This window comes from Microtus pennsylvanicus, chromosome 9 (assembly GCF_037038515.1).
Source record: "Microtus pennsylvanicus isolate mMicPen1 chromosome 9, mMicPen1.hap1, whole genome shotgun sequence".
NCBI lineage: Eukaryota > Metazoa > Chordata > Mammalia > Rodentia > Cricetidae > Microtus > Microtus pennsylvanicus.
The window spans coordinates 60,539,473-60,558,557 of record NC_134587.1 but is presented as its reverse complement, the minus strand read 5'-3'; the positions used below and the strand labels follow the sequence as shown (position 1 = coordinate 60,558,557).

At 48.0% G+C, this 19,085-nt stretch overlaps 2 protein-coding genes across 3 annotated transcripts in view; one reads left to right on the top strand and one right to left on the bottom strand.

The window, feature by feature from the left end:
• Nucleotides 1-4,008, top strand: part of Grtp1 (growth hormone regulated TBC protein 1) — a 32,173-nt gene extending 28,165 nt beyond the window's left edge. Inside the window, exon 8 of the mRNA XM_075986205.1 lies at nt 3,878-4,008. Coding sequence (XP_075842320.1) covers nt 3,878-3,889 — 12 coding nt within the window. The 3' untranslated portion in view covers nt 3,890-4,008. The remainder of the gene's footprint in view (nt 1-3,877) is intronic.
• On the bottom strand, nt 55-17,392 carry Lamp1 (lysosomal associated membrane protein 1). 2 transcript variants are annotated; one of them, XM_075986203.1, is made up of 10 exons: nt 17,131-17,392; nt 11,137-11,258; nt 8,155-8,374; nt 8,001-8,018; nt 7,551-7,709; nt 4,620-4,801; nt 2,539-2,658; nt 1,700-1,766; nt 1,443-1,613; nt 55-981 (listed from the first exon to the last, which is right to left on the bottom strand). In XM_075986203.1, the coding sequence occupies exons 1-10, from the start codon at nt 17,174-17,176 to the stop codon at nt 842-844; spliced, it is 1,245 nt and encodes a 414-aa protein (XP_075842318.1). In that variant the 5' UTR covers nt 17,177-17,392; the 3' UTR covers nt 55-841. The 2 variants fall into 2 exon arrangements, with proteins under 2 accessions (XP_075842318.1, XP_075842317.1); XM_075986202.1 differs by lacking the exon at nt 8,001-8,018 and having other exon boundaries at nt 17,131-17,310.
• Nucleotides 17,393-19,085: the final 1,693 nt, after the last annotated feature.

Sequence of the window (19,085 nt, the reverse complement as noted above, 5' to 3'; positions counted from 1 at the left end):
ATCAGCATCACTCAGAGGGCTCTCTTGGTGGATCACAGAGGCACAAGGTCCAGACAGACAAAGAAGGAGACTTTTTATTAGCATCGTTACAGCAATGCATTACACGTGAGCTGGTCCTCAGTGTACAACCCACCTACGCCGCAGGACAGGTCAGCAGTGTGAATCTATTATTGTACACAGTGCAGAAACAGGGCCACCCTGAATGCCAACAGAAGACTGGAAATCACTTTACAAAAAGTAAATAAAAATAATGCCATTTTCTATTTAGAAAAGTGCCAGCGCGTGGGTGGCAGAGCACAAAACACTGGTGAATGTGCCCAACCAGATGCCAGCCCCCCAGGCCAGCAGCCCAACTGAATGTCCAGAGGTTGAGCCTGCGTACGCCTCTGCGGCAGGGCTTCCCGCTCGCCCCTTCTGGCATCTGCAGTGTGCAGCCGAACCATCAGCCGCCCTCACCAGGCCCAAGGGTTCAGACCAGAAATTCCCTTTGTAAGGCTAAATCCAAGTAAAAGAATGAAGAAACCAAACACCAAATCTTAAAAAGTCAAATGGGGGAGCCTGTGCGATTCCAAAAAACCTTCTTGTTCTCCTTAGAGCTCTACTTTGGTAACATTAACATTTAACCAGTTAGCAAAATATTTAACCCAGTTAGCAAAATTAACACCGTCATTTCAATAGTTATTCCTTGTGCATAGTAAATGTTGCAAGATGAACTTCACATTTGATAAAGCAGATTTGAAAACAGTTTGCCAGAAAGTGTGCCTCCCTTCCACACCTATCTAAGCTTGGGACGTAAGAACAGACCCCTGTGCGTCTGTGGTGCACCCGCCCATCCACCAGGTTAGATGGTCTGGTAGCCAGCATGACTCCTCTTCCTGCCGATGAGGTAGGCGATGAGGACGATGAGGACCAGCCCTGCCAGGGCACCGCCCACAGCAATGGGGATCAGCATGTTGTTACCATCCTGCACACACTCTTCCACTGCAAGAAAGACAGTCCAGTGTATTCACTATGGAGTCCACCCTCCCCACCCTCTTGTTCCTGAGGGGACAGGATGAAGCCTGGGTAGGGATGACAAGTTTACTACCTCTGGGAAATTTGCAGGCATGAGCGTTCTCTGTGCAGCTGGGAGAGCCCAGGTACGCTCCACCCAAATTAGAATGAACGGCGCCAACCACTCTGGACCAATGGTCAGCTGTGCTGTACCTAGGCACAGGTCCCTCAAAACCACTTTTAGAGAGAGCCACTACTGTCACTTTCCTCAATGTCTTTCCTCATCCATGACACCCTTGCCTCACATACCTATGCCTGCAGTTCCTTCCTCACAAGGGGACAAGGGGAACACTCTGTGAAGAAAAAGGGTGCTTCTCGCCCTGCCATCTTGGTCCCACAAGAAGATCTAAGATGCTTCTTTTGTTACCGTTACTATGGATATTACTTACCAGACCCAAACCTGCCACTTTCAACTTTGAAAGCCTGGACCTGAATACTGAAGACATTGAGGGAAAAGGTCTGGCTGACGAAGATGTGCTCCTCAGTGTTGCACTTGTACGAGTTCCCAATCGTGGCCTGAAGAGCTCTCAGTGAACTGTTAGAGGCATAGAATGAGGAATCTGCAATGGGAGACAGAGTCCGCTCAACCGTGGGCTACACTGGGCGAGGAGCACATGAACCACAGGAAGGAGGAAGCAAATCTTACCTTTGGCATCGGGAAGAGTCATGTTCAACTGGACACCTTGTAGGAAAAACAGGCTCGAAGTGGCATTCTAAAAAAAAAGACACCCGCCAGGCACCTAATTAATAGGACATCTACATTTGCAGCACAAAAACAGCAAATATTTTGGTTAGCCCATTCCAGACTTTGTTTTTCTAGATAGGATTCCTTTGTGTTGCCCTGCTGTCCTGGGACTACTCTGTAAACCAGATTGACCTGGAAGTTAGAGATCTGCTTGCCTCTCTCTCCTGAGTGCTGGTATCAAAGAGATATGACACCATGATCCAGCTCCATACTTTCTTATAAGAAATTATTGAGTTCATTTGTGTCTCTTATTAAAATGTTTATGCTGGCTGGGATACAGTTGGGAGACACACAGGAGGCTCCGGGCACATACATTACCCAGGACTACAGAAACAAACAAAGATACTCCATGAGCCATTAACTTTCGTTGACTTTGCAAACTATAAATGTGACTCTTCCCAGGAGATGGTACAAGCAGTAGAAAGAATGGCAGTGAGGAGCAGGTGGCACAGCCTGGCTTCACACACTGCTCTTTGCAGCCACCCCCATTACCTAACTCACAATAGGTCTTCCCCATATATATGCAGATGAAGTCAGGGATATTTGCTGGTGAGAAGTGAGGAAGGAAAGGTAGAACTCCTATCACACAGGGTGGGCAGAAAGGAGAGAGCCACCTCTTCCTTCCCGAGGAAGCACTGAACTCTTCTGCTGACTGCCACCCATACCGAGGGCTTGAGAAAGGTGACACATGAGTAATCTAGTGAGCATGTCTCACTTGACAAACTAGAACAGAACCTCACCATCCCGAATTTCAACTGCAGGAGAGTGCTGTTGTTCCCAACTCTTAGGGTCACCGCAGAGATATCACAGGTCCCATTAAATGTGTCATTTGGGCTGATGTTGAACACTCTGGTCACAGTCTGACAAGAAAAGCAAACAAGTCATCAATCCAGTCTCTGGTGACCCTCTCAAACCACAGACATGACCACCAATGGCTAATGAAGTGATAACACCCACTTGAACAAGCCAGGAGAACTATTAACCACACCCGTCCAGAGATTTCTGGGTTCTGAATAGTGCTACTATTCAGAATGCTACCTTGCACTAGAGGCTTGGACTGGACCTTATGATGACTATTCTCTGTGTCGACTCGACAACACCTGGAATAACTAAAACCCAAATGGCTGAGTACACTTGTGAGAAGTTTCTTCTTAATTAAACTATTTGAAGTGGGAAGAACCACCTAAATTTTTTTCTTGATTTATTATTTTCTCATATATTATTTCCTGACCAGTTTCCCCTCTCCTCTCCTCCTAGTGCCCCCTCCAGGCTCTCATCCACTCCTCCACCATTTCTCTTCAGAAAAGGGCAAGTCTCCTAGGGCTATCAACCAAACACGACATATCAAGTTGCAGTAAGACTAGGCATGTTTGCTCATATTAAGGCTGGATGAGGCATCTCAGTGGGAGGAAAAGGGTGCTAAAAGCAAGCAGAGTCGGAGACAGCCCCAATTCCTACTGTCCCACAAGAAGACCAAGCTACATAGCCATAACATAAGCAGAGGGCCTAGGTCAGACCCGTGCAGGCTCTCTCATTGCCCATTCAGTCTCTATGAGTCACTAGGAACCCAGACTAGTTGGTTCTGTGGTTTTTCTTGTGGTGTCCTTGACTCCTCTGGCTCCTGCAATCCTTCCTCCTCAGGGAAAACCCACTTTTAATCTGGGTCACACCTTCTGCTGGCAGCCTGTATAAAGAACATGGGAGGAGGAAGCTCATGCTTTAGCCTGTTTGCTCTTGCTAGCAAGTTCATTCAATCACTGGCTTTAGAGCCTACTCTTTGGGATTCTGCTGTATCTGGAAGAAGAGCTGAGGCATCCAGCCTGGTGCACTGAACAACTACTGGATTCTTGGACCTTTCATTGGTAGACAGTCATTGTCGGGTTAGCAGGACCAAGCCTATTCTTAGAAATCATATAACATACACACTGGGATGGCTGAAATAAAATGGCCCCTCACAGGCCCATAAATAGTGTCACTATTAGGAGGTGTGGCCTTGCAGAAGCTATGTCACTGGGGGCGGGCTCTGAGATTTCAGAAGCTCATGCCAGGCCTAGTGGCTGTCTTTTCCTCTGTCTGCAGATCCAGACATAGAACTTTCAGCTACCTCTCCAGCACCATGTCTGCCTGACTGCCACCACGCTTCCTGCCATGGTGATTATGGACTAAACTGCTGAACTGTACGCCAGCCCCAATGAAATGCTTTCCAAGAGTGACTGTGGTCATGGTGTCTCTGCACAGCAACAGACACTCTAAGATATCCATCCATCCACTTATCTATTCATCTATCTATCTAAAATCTATCTATACTATAAATATATATTATACATGTACCTAATATATACAAGGGACTTACTAAAATGGCTTACAGATAAACATTCTATTTCTTTAGAGAGCACTGACTAAACAGACCCCAGTGCTTTTCCTATCATTCTCCACAGGTCCTTCTGCTTCAGGCTTACCTTTCTGAACAGCCAAGACTACAGGTGCATACAACCTTGGCCTGGTTGAATAAGACACTGTAAAATTCAAACCAACAACCTTCTCCCATCCCCACAGATACTGTTCCTGTTGGGACAGACAACTTCAGAAGTGTAACAATGCTCCCACTAGGATGTGGGCACTTGTGTGAGGTGGCTAGTTAGCAGCAAGGCTTTCCTGGGCAGATGGTGTGCCACAGCCCCATCACACAAGTGCAGCTCAAGACTCAGAATGATGGACAGAAGTGAACACGGGACTCAGATCAGCAGTGCCTCTAATTCTGCACCACAACCTGCATCACCATATTCCTCTCATGAATAAACCAACCCCCCACTCCTCCTACCGTGTTATTGTCCTTCTTCAAGTAGGTGATGTTCAGCTGTAGCGCCATAGAGGCAAGCAGGCAGGTTCCGTTTTCACCAGTCACATTGTACTTAGCCACAGTGGGGTTTGTGGGCACAGGTGGTGGCAAGGGGCTAGGTGGCACAGGGGTTGGGGAAGGTCCGTCCTGCGTGCAGTGTGTCTCTGCAGGGACAATAAAGAAGTCAAGTTTGCTTATGACTACCTCAGATGCTGGAAGGCTTATCAGAAGTGGAAACACCCACTTATAAACTCTGCAGGACACTTCCCACCCACAATTGCCAGGTACATGGACAGCAGGTCCTGGGCAGTAGAGCAGAGAGGACCCAGAGCACCCTTGCCCACCCGTCAGCACCTGCCCCATCCCTTCTCCGTGGGCACACAAAACTTATACTATGAGATGAGGCCAAGAGAAAACTTCACTCTGTCACAAGGGGGTGATGAAGGTAGCTTGAATTCAAGTGTTCACACTGAGCTATCATAAGGAAGGCACTGTGCTAGAAACAAGACAGGGGTTCCTGACAGACGGTGGACTAGGCCTGTCATTTGTTAAAACACGAACTAACTACAGTCTAGTACTATTGGCAAGGGTGTACAAGAGCCTGGAGAAGAGAAGATGGTAGGTAAGTGGGAGAGGACAAGAGAAGAGGGAGAGGAGGAGAGAGGAGGGGAGAGGAGAAGACAGGAGAGAAGGGGAGAGGAGAGGCGGGGAGAGGACAGGAGAGGAGGGGAGAGGAGAGGAGGGGAGAGGACAGGAGAGGAGGGGAGAGGAGGGGAGGGGAGAGGACAGGAGAGAAGGGAGGGGAGAGGACGGGAGAGGAGGGGAGAGGACAGGAGAGGAGGGGAGAGGACAGGAGAGGAGAGGACAGGAGAGGAGGGGAGAGGACAGGAGAGAAGGGAGGGGAGAGGACAGGAGAGGAGGGGAGAGGAGAGGAGAAGACGGGAGGGGAGAGGACAGGAGGGGAGGGGAGAGGACAGGAGAGGAGGGGAGAGGAGAGGACAGGAGGGGAGAGGACAGGAGAGGAGAGGAGGGGACAGGAGGGGAGGGGAGAGGACAGGAGAGGAGGGGAGAGGACAGGAGGGGAGGGGAGAGGACAGGAGAGGAGGGGAGAGGACAGGAGAGGAGGGGAGAGGACAGGAGAGGAGGGGAGGGGAGAGGACAGGAGAGGTGGGGAGGGGAAGTCTATTTTTACATGCTGTTTGTTATTCATAACTTCTCAAGGTCATGGAAGAAGCGTCTAGTATGCTTAAGTTTCACCTAACAAACCTTTAAGATTAAGACATGAATGATCAGGCTATAGAGACAGGCTTGATGGTTAAGAGTGTATACTGTGGCATTCTAGAGGCAGAGGTTGACAGATCTCTGTGAGTTTGAGGCCAGCCTGGTCTACAGAGGACAGCTAGGACTGTTATACAGAGAAACAATGCCTAGGAAACCAAAAGAGTGTTAAAAGCCATCACTGGCTGCTCTTCCAAAGGCCCTGAGTTCAATTCCCAGCAACCATACAGTGCTTTAATCACCTGTAATGAGATCTGATGCCCTCTTCTGGCCTGGAGGCATAAATGCAGGCAGAATATTGTATACATAATAAATAAATCTTATCAAAACAAAACAAAAAAACCCCACAATTTTTTAGAAAAACAAAACAAAATCCAGGCGGTAGTAGCACACTCCTTTAATCCAGCACTTGGGAGGCAGAGGCAGGCGGATCTCTGTGAGTTGGAGGCCAGCCTTGTCTACAAGAGTTAGTTCTAGGACAGACTCCAAAACTACAGAGAAGCCCTGTCTCGAAACAAACAGAATAAAAAACCAGTGCTATCTGTAACGTGACAATACGTATTTCAGATGAGGACTCTATTACAACTGGGCTTTGCTTACATCAGTGCAGGAGCACCTATAACTAGTGCAAATGGCTATACTGCCAGGCACGGTAGCACACACCTTTAATCCCAGCACTTGGAAGGCAGAAGCAGGTAAATCTCTGTAAATTTGAGGCCAGCCTGGTCTACTCTATGATCTTAAGGACAATCAGAATTATGTAATAGATAGCTAGGTGGTGGTGGCACATGTCTTTAATCCCAGCACTCGGGAGGCAGAGGCATGCGGATCTCTGTGAGTTCGAGGCCAGCCTGGTCTACAAGAGCTAGTTCTAGGACAGGAACCAAAAAGCTACGGAGAAACCCTGTCTCGAAAATCCAAAAAAAAAAAAAAAAAAGAATTATGTAATAGAGAGACTGTCTCAACAAAACAAAAGGGGTGACGACATCACAGCAAAGCCTTGTTTCTAGACACTGACTTCACAACAGCTCCCTATGAATGAAACACTTTCTTTGTTTAACTTTAGGGGGCAGAACAGGGCCCGCACTAGTGTGACCTGCGGAGAAAATACGTGCTACACCCTGACCCTCCACTGACAGAGCTGAAAGACAGCCTGAGTCAGCTCTTCCAGCAGTTACATCACAGTCTTCCATTAGGGTTGCTGAGGAAGCCTGAGAAGAAAAGCCAATCAGGGCAGGTCTGGATTTTTAGAAGGCTGTTAGGTCAAGTAAATCTTAGACAAATCACATACCCTCACCTGTCCAATGGACAATTTCAGAGCTGATTGGATATCAGGGATCACCAGCTTAGTCAACAGGTATAGGCCAGGGGCCATAAGGTGAAGCCAACCCTGAGCTTGCCTGAGCTGGTCTAAGGAAACTGGCTCACAGGTAGAGGGTTTTGACAAGATCACTCTTTCGCATTCCATGGGTGACTGAGACCAAGTGTTTAATCCCATGCTCTCGCCTCTTAACCGGGACGTACCCACTCTCACCTTCAAAGGCAGAAGGTAAAAGGCATCTGGTAAAAGCAGAAGGGCTGCCAGGTGGTGGCACAGTCTCACGGCCCTGTGGACACCTCAGCCCAGCACCTTACCTTCTTTGCTGAAGTTGCTATTCGACAGGTAGGCCTGGATAGTGACATCACGGAGTGTGATGGTCACATTGCCCATGTGGACCTTGGTCGCACTCAAGCATCGATATGTTTTGTTGATGTCTGCCTTGATGTCAGTTATGGAGTCTACAGAGTGGATCCCTAGATCCAAATCAACAAACAAAACAAAACACATAATTTTTAACTGTAGGTAGTACTTAGTGAAATGTGACTTATTTACCACCATTTTGTATTCTTTCTTTTCTTTTGAAGCTTAAAGACAGTTTATTAGTGGAAAAGAAAAAAGCCTCAGGGCAAGCAAGCCGTAAATCTCAGAGGCTGAGGGAGGAAGGTGGAGAAACGGAAAAGGAAGAGCCATGCCATTAGCTGCAAACCAGCATGCAGTCAGCCACAGTGGGGAGTAAAAAAGCCTGAAGTACAGAGAAAACATACTTAGGCTCTGGCCAGCATCTAAAAGAAAGGGACAGAAGAGAAAAAGGATGTCAGGACTAAGAAAGGCAGGGACCTAAGAGACCCTCGCATGGCTCTTGGAAAGGCCGGTCCTCCACCCGTCCCTCCAGGTGTGGGATTACCACAGAGGTCCCACCTTTGGCGCTAGCATTGTGGAAATGCTGTGTGTCTGACAAGTTGTATGTGAAGCGCATGTGCTGGACACGGTAAAGGGTTGCGTTTTTCGTGAAGTTGAGCGTCAGTAGATACCCGCTTCCAAAAGCAATAGTGAGGCTGGGTTCAGCAACATTTTCTCTACCACAAGAACTGCTGCTGTTCAGTACTTCTGCGGAGGGCGGCAGATCGATGGTCGAGTTCTAGAACAGGACAATTCCAACACAACACACTGAGAATGCATGCTGCCAAAGGGGGCTCTGGATGTCCATTGATAGAAACTTAACCGTCCACCAGTGCTCAAGTGGTCACTTACAAACACTGTCTGTGGCACAGCATTAGTGCAGACTGCTGGAATACAGGGCAGTTCAATGTGTGCATCCCTGTGTACTAGGAACCGCCAAACACTGCTGAGTAGACAGTGGTGGTCTAGCACAGAGACAGTGTTTATAAAGGGTGCAGTTTTAACGTAACTGATAAAAAGCTCCCTGCAGTGTCACCGACAGAATTAGGCTGACAAGTGAATCAAGGGAGAGAGAACGACTTATTAGTCATAGCTAAATCTGCTTCTCATTCACTGTGTGCACAGCTTCATTCTAATACTCAGGAGGCTGAGACAGGAAGATCATACTTTGAGGCTGGCCAATGCTGTGTAATAAAATACAGCATAAATTTTTTTAAAAAATATACTAGCGGGCTGGAGAGATGGCTCAGTGGTTAAGAGCATTGCCTGCTCTTCCAAAGGTCCTGAGTTCAATTCCCAGCAACCACATGGTGGCTCACAGCCATCTGTAGTGAGGTCTGCTGCCCTCTTCTGGCCTTCGGCATACACACAGATAGACTATTGTATACATAATAAATAATAAATAAATATTTAAAAAAATATACTAGCAAATTAATTTCAAGTTATAACAGAACCAAAGCCAAAGTTACCTTGAAAGTAAAGAATCTAACTGAATCTACTTTTTTTTTTTTTTAAGGACAAAGTGTCTCTTTAAAGAAAGTTTCCTGGGGTGAGAGAGCAAGCTCGGCTGGTACAGCACTTGTCTAGCGCGCATGAAGCCCCAGCCTTGCTCTCCAGCATTGCACAACTCGAGCGAGATGGGACAAGACTATAATCCCAGACTTGGATTGGCAAGACTTGGGAGTGGGAAGCTAGAGGATCAGGGATTTCAGGTCACAATGGGGTATGTGAGATCCCATCATTCACAATACAACCACCAACCCACCCACCCACACACCCTTATCAGCCTCAGGCCCCAAAACCACAGAAGAGAAGTAAAAAGCTGAGGCAGGTAAAATGGCTCAGTGAGTAAATACACCTGCCATCAGGCCCAGTAACCTAAGTGCAATACCAGGGCCCATGGCCCACATGGTAGAAAGGCCAATTCTACCAAGCTGTCCTCTAGCTTCTATCCATGCACTGTGGCAGACTGCTCACAAAGTATATTATGTACACGTGTACACACATACACACACACACACACGCACAAGTTGAGCAAACGCATATGTAAATTTAAAAAGTAAACTATAGAGGGGCTGGAGTGATTGCTCAGAGGTTGAGAGCACTGGCTGCTCTTTCAGAAGACCTGGATTAAATTCCCAGCACCCACATGGTGGCTCACAACTATCTTGAACTGCAGTTCCAGTGGATCTGATGCCCTCTTCTGGTCTTCATGGGTATTGCACACATGTTCTGCATAGACATATGCAAACACTTATTTACAAAAAATAAGTAAAATAAAAACTACTCAGAAGCTTACATAAGCTTGGACAATTATTTACTACAAGAGATTTCTGTGAGACCAAGTCTTTCCATATTTACACAGTAACCAGTACAAATGAGTTAGGGATCCAGCAGCTCTAAGAAATAGCAGTCCTGCAGACCTAGTTCCTACTAGCCTCCAGTGGAGAACTGAGTGTTGCTCTATGGGGCTGCATGAGAAAACATGACACTTCCAACCAAGAACTGAAAATAAAATGTGATTCAGGGTTGAATTTATGAGATAGGTTTCCTGTAGCCCAGGCTAGGCCTGAACTCCTGGTTCTTTATAGGTGTGGTATATCTCGTGATCCAGGGATGCATTTAAGAAGGTAATAACATATAATGAGTATGTGAAATGCCCACTAACAGGTAATTAGAATTAAATTTAAAATACAGGCTGATCATCTGCTAGCAATCTAAGAACTATATAAAGTCTGTACTCAGCGTGTAAACACAAACCCGCTTTAATGTAACCACTAAGAACATCTTTTGCTTGTTTATTTGTTGGTCCAGGGTCTCACCAAGTTTTTCTGACTGGTCAGAATCTCAGCTTTGTACACCAGGCTGGCCTTGAATTAAAAGATTTGCCTGGCCTGGCAGTGATGGCGCATGCCTTTAATCCCAGCACTCAGGAGGCAGAAGCAGGCGGATCTCTGTGAGTTCCAGGCCAGAGCTACACAAGAAAAACCCTGTCTTTAAAAAGTAAAAACAAAACAAAACAAACAAACAAAAAAAATCAACAAAGGTTTGCCTGCCTCTGTCTCCTGACTGACTGATTGGATTAAAGGTGTGTGCCACCAGGTTCTTAAAGGAACACAGTCTAGCATTGCTCATCAAGCCAAGCCACCACACAGGATACATCTCTTGGAACATAGTGACTGTCTGGAGGAAATGAAGATCAAGAAATGTAGAGCTATATATTGGCCATGAAAACTATTAAGAAAGCTCACCAAGGTGCACCAGTAAAGCATCTGGCAAACTTGCTGACTACCATGAGGTTCTACAAAGTGGTTATAAAACAACCATGAAGAAACCCAGAAAATGTGGTCACTGAACAGTGGAAACAGAATGCAAATGGTTTGCTGTGAATGCAGAAACAGCAGAGATCACCTATGGACCTAGAAGCTAGAAGCCCAAGTGAGAAAGGCAGACCAAGGTTGGGTAATTTTTCAGAGTCCCACAAATGTTGGTGTCTCCTACCTGAGAACCATGTGCAGTCTCGTAGATGGTCCAGAAGGAGGCAGAGAAGTTAGCCATTATACAAGCTGTGCCATTGTTGTCTTTCACCACAAACAATGCTGAGGCACCGTGTGCAAGGCCTGCTGCTTCCAGTAAAAAGAAACAATCACAAACCTACTTCAAAGCACAACTAGTATTTCTGTTTTCTGTAACTTTTATTAAGATTCATGGTATTTGGTAAACACTGAACCAGACAAGTGGATTATAGGCTGGTGTCCTTCTAACCTCCCAACCCTGGAGCCCATAGAAAACTGCCATCAACTTGCCAACCCCACCTACAGCTCCTGCATGCTGGTATCAGGGTACTTACCCTAGGCACATGTCCCCCAGAGGATCTATCTATAGGACGTGATAGAGTCTGAAAGGTGCACCGCAAGCCAAGCAAGCATCAGCCTCCTAGAGGAGCTCAAGGAGAGTCTGCAACTAGTAGCTACAGTGTGGCTAGTTTTGACCTCAGACCAGGGTTGTGGCAAAAGAACTGAGCTCAGTGTCTGGGTTCCACCAGCATGGCTGAGGGACACTGGGCACATCCTCAGTCCATACAAGTGAGGGCTGCCCTATTTGTGGAGGTTCAAGGACATATGGAGGCTCTGAAGGTTTTCAAGTGAACAGTGGTCTTTCCAGGACAGCTCCACTCTGGCTTTTTAAGTAAAGCTAGTAAATCTCACACCGTAATCCTAGCACTGGGGAAGCTGAGGCAGAGATCTCCAGTCGGCCACCTGCAGTGTAGAGACTCACTACAAACTAACAACCCCACTCTCCTAATCGAGATGCCCAGAAGCAAGTTTGAATGAGCACAGAAGTGCTCACCCCTTTATTATAGTCCCAGCACCCAGAAGGCAGGCGGATCTCTGTGAGTTCAAGGCCAGCCTGGTCTACAAGAGCTAGTTCCAGGACAGGCTCCAAAAACTACAGAAAAACCCTGTCTAAAGAAAAAAAAAAAGCCAGGGGGAGCAAGCCAGTAAGCATCAACCCTCCACGGCCTCTACATCAATTCCTGCCTCCAGGTCCCTGCCCTGTTTGGATTCCTGTCCTGACTTCCCTTCAGTACTGAACAGAATGAACAGTGATACAGAAATGGAAGCCAGATAAATCTTCCCCAAGCTGCTTTTGGTCATGGTGTTTTTTTTAATCTATACTTTTTAGTTTAGCTTCCCCCCCCCCCCAAGTTACAAGAGTGAAATAAATTGGGTTCATCAAAGTCCATTTGTTTTCTCAGGAAGTAAGATTTTTCTATTTTGTTGTTATTCATTTGTTTGTTTTTAAGCGAGAGTCTTGCTGTGTTTCCCTCTTGGACTCTGAGTTTACTATGTAGAATATCCCAGCCTGGAACTTATGCTCCTGCCTCACCCTGAGGTAGACATCCCAGGCCCCGAATGTGTCAGTGTCCTTGGAAGGAGTGTGTGCAAGCTTGTGACAGCATGGCTGATAAGCCTGTGCAGTTATATGCCTTTAGAATGGCAGACGTACCTGGCTTTGTTCATCTGTAACTGTAATGAAGCTTACCAGTTGTCAAAGTATCGCACCCCCCCCCCCCGTTTTTTTTTTCTTTTTTTTGAGACAGGGTCTTGCTTTGTGATTTTATCTGACTATGTGTAGACCAGGCTGCCTCTGCTGGGATTAAAGGCGTGCACCACCACCGCCTGGCACCCCCCTGGCTTTCTTATGGAACCCAAGACCAGCAGCCCAGGGGTGGCACCACCCACAATGGATTGGTTACTCACCCATTAATTGCTAATTAAAAAAAATGTCCTATAGGCTTGCCTACAGCCCCATCTTATGAAGGCATTTTCTAAATTCAGCTTCCCATATCTCAGATAGCTCTTGCTTGTGTCAAGTTGACATAAAACTAGCCAGTATAAGGGCCGAGTGTGGTGGCATACATGTGTCATCCCAGAACTAGATAGGAAAGACAAAAGGATCACACAAGTATTTAGGCAGCCTGGCTCACCCATCAAGTTCTAGGCCAGCCTATGGCTACATAACAAGTTTCTGTTTCAGAGAAACAACTGAAACTAGGGGTCAGGGAAATGGCTCAGTGGTCAAAACTACTTGCTGCTCTTCCACAAGACCCAAGTTCGAGCCCCAGTGCCCACATTAGGTAGTTCACACCCATCTGTAACTCTAGTTACATGGGGTCCAACATCCTCTTCTGGCCTCTGTGAGCACCTCTCACACATACACAAAATAGCTTATTAAAAAAAGAAAACACCAAAAACCCCAAGCCCCAAACCCGTAGCCTGATCAGTGGCAGGAACAGTGAGTATTTGCAAGCCCAAGGCTTCCTGGTCCTTACAACGTCCCGAGGTCACACTCGCCAACAGACGCCCTATGGCTGTCTTTTCTTGAGTTTTCTTGTCAGTATAGGAATTTGTCAATCAAAGCAGTACACATCCATATTCAAAGGAAAACAAAGTATTACTATAAATTAAAATAAACGTTGTGGCTTTTGAGAACATTCCCAAGTCACTAACTGCTACCATTCCCTGGTGAGTTTTTCTTAATAAACTGTCTTTAATTCTACTACATAGAACAATAAAATAAAATGGGGGGGGGGAATGGCTCAGCAATTAAGAGCACTGGTTGCTCTTTCAGAGGACCCAGATTCAGTTCCCAGCAACAACATGGCAGCTCACAAGGATTCCAGATCCACAAGATCTGATGCTCTCTCTCTTCTGGCCTCTGTGGGCACTGCATATACACAGTGCACAGACATACATGCAAGCAAAACACACATGTATAAAATAAAAAGATAAAGATAAACTTTGTAAATAAAATGGGGCTAAGAGATGGCTTGGTGACTTAGAGCACTCGTTGCTTCAGAAGACCTGGGCTTCTCAGCACCTACATGGTGGTTCACAACCATCTGCCCACCTGCAACTCAGTACCAGGGGATCCTGTGCCCTCTTCTGACCTCCACAAGCACTAGGCACATTGTACATGCAGGCAAACAATCATATACATAAAAATGAATCTTTAAGAAATTATTTAACGTGCAAAATTTAAATCTTTTAACAAAAAGAGCTTTTTTCGAATCAGTTACAATGCCTATGGCAATCCTGGACCCGGGACAGGATCAGCTGTCAGGAATCCCACTTGCCTACTAATGACAATCCATTCCTTTCTCATTTCTCCAGGGGTCAAAGGGCAATCCTGGTTAATTCTTTCAAAACAACGCATTACAGGAAATCCCCTTCCCTGTACCTAGCGAGGCAGTGGGAAGCAGGCAGCTCAAGCCTGAAGCTCTTCAGTTACTGCTGGCGTGATCTTGGGCCAGGAGCAGCCACCTAACCACCCCATTACACAACTGAGACAGGAAGAGTGCAGCCTCAAGGCTGCCTGACACTCTCAACAGTTCACCCTTTTATCAAAAAGCCTTGCTACTGACTCACTTTTGTTTGGGAGGCTCTCTTGCTTCTTTGTCAAGGATGTCCTGGAATTCTTGGACTCAAGTGTGTTGCTACTATGAAGACCTGCTTAACAACTACTTGTGACACACTTACTTTATGACAGGCACTTCTCAAACCATGTTTCCATCAGGTTACTATAACAACCCTAAAAGACAGTTACTATGATAATCCCTCCTGCTGAGATGGAGAGGCCCAGAGGTACTAAAGCAAGTGAGTGGTCCAGTTTTTGTTGGCTTCAGTGTGTGGCTGCTGACAGTGCTGCTTCTGCAGCACTTGGTGAGGGAGTATTTTTGAAGCCAGTCTTACACAGGGAGACCCTGTCACCAACCAGCCGCACCCTAACTTATCTTGGCTTGATTCCTTTAAACCAGGTTTCTTATCTAGTGACACATAAATCACCATTGAACACTTCAAGACCAAAGTTCCACCGCAGGCACTGAACTGCCCACCTCTAGAGGAGCAGCCTCCTTCCCTGCTGGCGAGCTTCCACAAGGCTGCTTCGTGCTGTGCAAGCTGCTGTGGAGAAAAGACAAGAGTCGCACTGCCAGACAGCTGCCTTTACTTAGATCCAGCTCAGAACCACTGCTATCAAACTGGGCACGTCGTCATGACAGCACCATCCACGGGCCTGTGTCAGGACAGGAGGTTGGGGCTCTGAACTGGACAAAGTAGATGGCCATTCCCAGGACAGGTGCCAGGAGCTACAGTCTACATATGCATAGTTAAAAGGCCAGCTCAGGATAACAATTGGGTATCAATTCAAAATTGAAGGACCACAGGACGTTTGAGCGCCAATCTAGGGGAAGAGCTCAAGATCCCACGGTCCAGGCTAACACTATTAATTAGCAGACTTCTCAGACCTCTAGGCTGGCAGAGCTCATCCAGAAAGGGGAAGGTCATGGGGTCAGCCAACAACTTAACAGGTAGTCCCACTAGGCAACCAAACACACTAGTTTCGGTTCACACGAGGCTGCTTTCTAGTAAGTACCCCAACGCAACGGCAGCTTAGCGGGGCTAAAAACTAATGCAGGAACAATGAATAATTTCAAAGTTAGAATTTTTCTAAAGATAAAATTATTTTTGAAGTTATGAAATTGAAATAAAGATTTAAGTAAGAGCTAAAGCAAACTTGTTAAAGTGCTTTTGTGAAAGCTGGGACATAACTCATGGAATACAGTACGCAGTGTCACTGATTTTTCTCTCCACTTAATTTGATTTTTGAGAAAGTGTCTCACCCTGTAGCCTAGGCTGGCCTCCAATTCACAGAAACTCTCCACGTTCACTTGCTAAGTGTTAGGATTTCAGGCATTAACCACCACGTCCAGCAAAAAATAAATAAAAAGGATTTCACTACCTAACCCAGGCTGACCTCTAATTCGAAATTCTCCTGCCTCAGCTTCCCAAGTCTAACAAGAGTGAGGCACCACTAGCTAGTTCTAGTTATCTATTGTTTATTTAGCGGCAGGGTCTCTAGTCCTGGCTGTCCTGCAACTCAGTACTCAGGGCACAGACCAGACTGGCATGTTAAAGAGTTCCTTCTGTTTCCCTAGTGCTTGATTAGAGGCAGAAGCCACCACGCCAGCCAGAGGTTAGCTTTAAAAAGATCAAACGAGGCCTGGCATGCTGTCCCAAGGCTTTAACCCCAGCTATTGGGAAGCAGATGCCGGCGGAACTCTGAACTCAGGTCAGCATGTTCTACATGGCTGAGGTCCTAGTTTTTGTTTTGTTGTTTTTTTTTTAAAAGACTAAAGAAAGTAAAGTATACACAGTCTAAGGGTTTTATGTAGTTCTGGCTGTGCTGGCGATTTAACTCCGGGCCCACAAGTAATGTCACTGTAAGTTAGTTACTGTATGGCTGAGTTACATCCCCCAAACCCCGTGAGCTCTTCTCATGAAGCCATTGCGACACGACCGAACTTGTTTCAGCAATTCCTATTCTAGTTACAGCTCCTGAACTGTGAAGGGTCACAAGTCCCTTAGCAAGGTTTGAGACCGCCGGGTAAGCGCGCCTCTCTTCTGAGATGAAGAGTTCATTTCACACCGCAGAAAAAAAAAGGGGGGGACCCAAATTCCACAAAGTCACAGAATTTGGGGGTCTGACGGGTCTTAAGAGGTGCTCGGGAATTCGTGAGCATGTGTGCCCAGGAGTACCCGTCCCTAAGTGGCCCAGGTGAACTCTCGCCAGCCACCTCTCTCGGGTCCTGCAGATGCGGGCACTGCGGCTAAACCCTTCGTGTTGCTGAGGTCCGGCGGTGAGGAAGGGCACCTCAGGCAGGGCTCACAAGGTAGCCCGGGTGCCAGCAGCACTACCCACCGGGAACTCGAGCGTCTCAGGGGGCGCAGGCTGGGCTCCCAACGCGCACCCGAGTCCTGAGGCCCGCCCGGGCTCCGAGATAGCAAGCGCCACTGCCGGGCCGGCCGGAGGCTCGAGGCCTGCTCGACGCCCGCGGCCCGGGCGCCCCGTTCCCAGCCGGCCTGGCGCCCCCTTCCCAGTTCGTCCCGAGACGCCGACCCCGCCCGGCCCTCCCGCCCTCCCAGGACTCACCGAGCAGCAAGAGGAGCAGCGGCCGCCGGGCGCCGGGGGCCGCCATGGCGCGACGCAGCCGAGGCCGGGATGCGGCGGTTGCGAGGCCGGCGGGAGGGCGCGTCCACCGACTCGAGAGGCCCGGCAGCTGCGGCGCCGGCACAGAGGGGACCCTGCGGCCGGCAGCGCGTGTCACGTGAGCAGCGCCGCGCCCGCCGGTCACGTGAGCCGAGGGGGGAGGGGGTCTCGCGAGAGCGTCCCCGGCTGCCGCTTCCTCCCCACCTCTCCCCCGAGCCTCCGCTTCGCGTGTGATGCCGTCACGTGTCGGTCGCTGTCACGTGACCCGCCGGCCACGTGATGCGTGACCGTCGGTCGTTTTCCCCGGTGTGTCCCGAAATGGAAAGTAGGCTGTGGCTTTGAGAAGGGAACGAAGTAAACGCTGCCAGGGAAAGTGAGGGCGGAAACGGGAAGCGGCAAAGGCTGGACCGAGGCCAATAGGTCAGGCTGCTTGCCACCGTTCAGTCGGCTGACGTCCACGGTTAGGGTCATACCAGTGTTTACATCCAGGACAGTGTGCAAAGCCATTTCCAGGTGGGTATTCACATCTAACCCCACGTCCTAGCTAGTCCCAGGCTGGCCTCCACTCTCAGGCGAAGAACTGGTGTCTTGGACCAGCCACAACTCTGTCTTTTCCGTGGTCCAGGCACAGGGCAGCCCTTAAGGGCATGTTGATGGTGCCAAGTGGTGGTAGGAAAGACACTTTTTCCCCCTAACGACAAGATTTCACTATATATCCCTAACTGGCCTCCAAAAGACTCGCCTACCTCTGCCACCTGAGTGCCGGGATTAAATGCATGCATGCAGCGCTTCTGAGCAGGTTGTGGAAGAGCTTCCTGCATGATGGTCATTTTACTTGAGATGAAGAACTCAATACTAAAATATCTTCCTCTTTGTGGATGTAAGACTCAAAACTCCGGGGTTTATTGTTGTTTGGTTTTTCTTGGTTTTAGGCTAGGATGTCAGCCTGAAGCCCCGGTTGACCTGGAACACACTGTGTGGACCAGGCTGCCCTCACACTTTGGGCAATCGTCCTGTCTCTAGTGCAGAAGTTACAAGTGTACCATCATGACCCACAAAATCCAAGTTTTTATGTTACTGTTGTTTTTGTTTTGGGGACAGAGTCTCTGCATAACCCTGGATGTCCTGGAACTCATTTTTTAGACCTGGCTGACCTCAGTGATCAATCAGCCTGCTCTGGCCTCCTGAGTGCTGGGTTTTAGGGTGTGTACCACCAAGCCCAGTTCACTAAAGCTGTTTATGCGGTGGAGGAATTTAATTCTTTCACCAGAGAGTAAGGAGCTGGCAGAGGGGCTGGAGAGATGACTCAGTGTTTAAGAGCACTTTTGGCTCTTGGGCAGGACCTTGCTTCCATTCCCAGCATCCACATGGTTCACAGCTATTCATAACTCCCGTCCCAGGGAATCCAATGCCCTCCTCTGATTTCTGAGGGCACCACACATGCCCGTGATGAACAGGCATACAGTCTAGCAAAACACACAAAACCAATTTTTAAAGAGAAAGAAAGCGGGAGACATGGGTCAGAGGTCAGTTTGTACCTAAATGAAGAACAAGGTCCCTTTCAAGAGCAGGGTGTCCGTGGCTGGGTGGTGGCGCATCCCTTTGATCCCAGGACTTGGGAGCCAGAGGTAGGTGGATCCTAGGCCAGCCAGGATAACAGACTTGTTTCAAAGACGGGGGTGGATGTGGTAGAAAACTAGGAGGCCTGGTGTCCCAAGCTGGTGATCCGAAGACTTTTGTTACTTGTCTATTTATTGCTGTGATAAAACATAATCAGGGCAACTCAGAGATGGGTTTCTTTGGGGTCAGAGGGTTAAGAATCCATTACCATCATAGCATGGAGGATGGTGGCAGGCAGGTAGGTGAGGCAGGAGAGTGGCAACTGAGAGCTCACATTT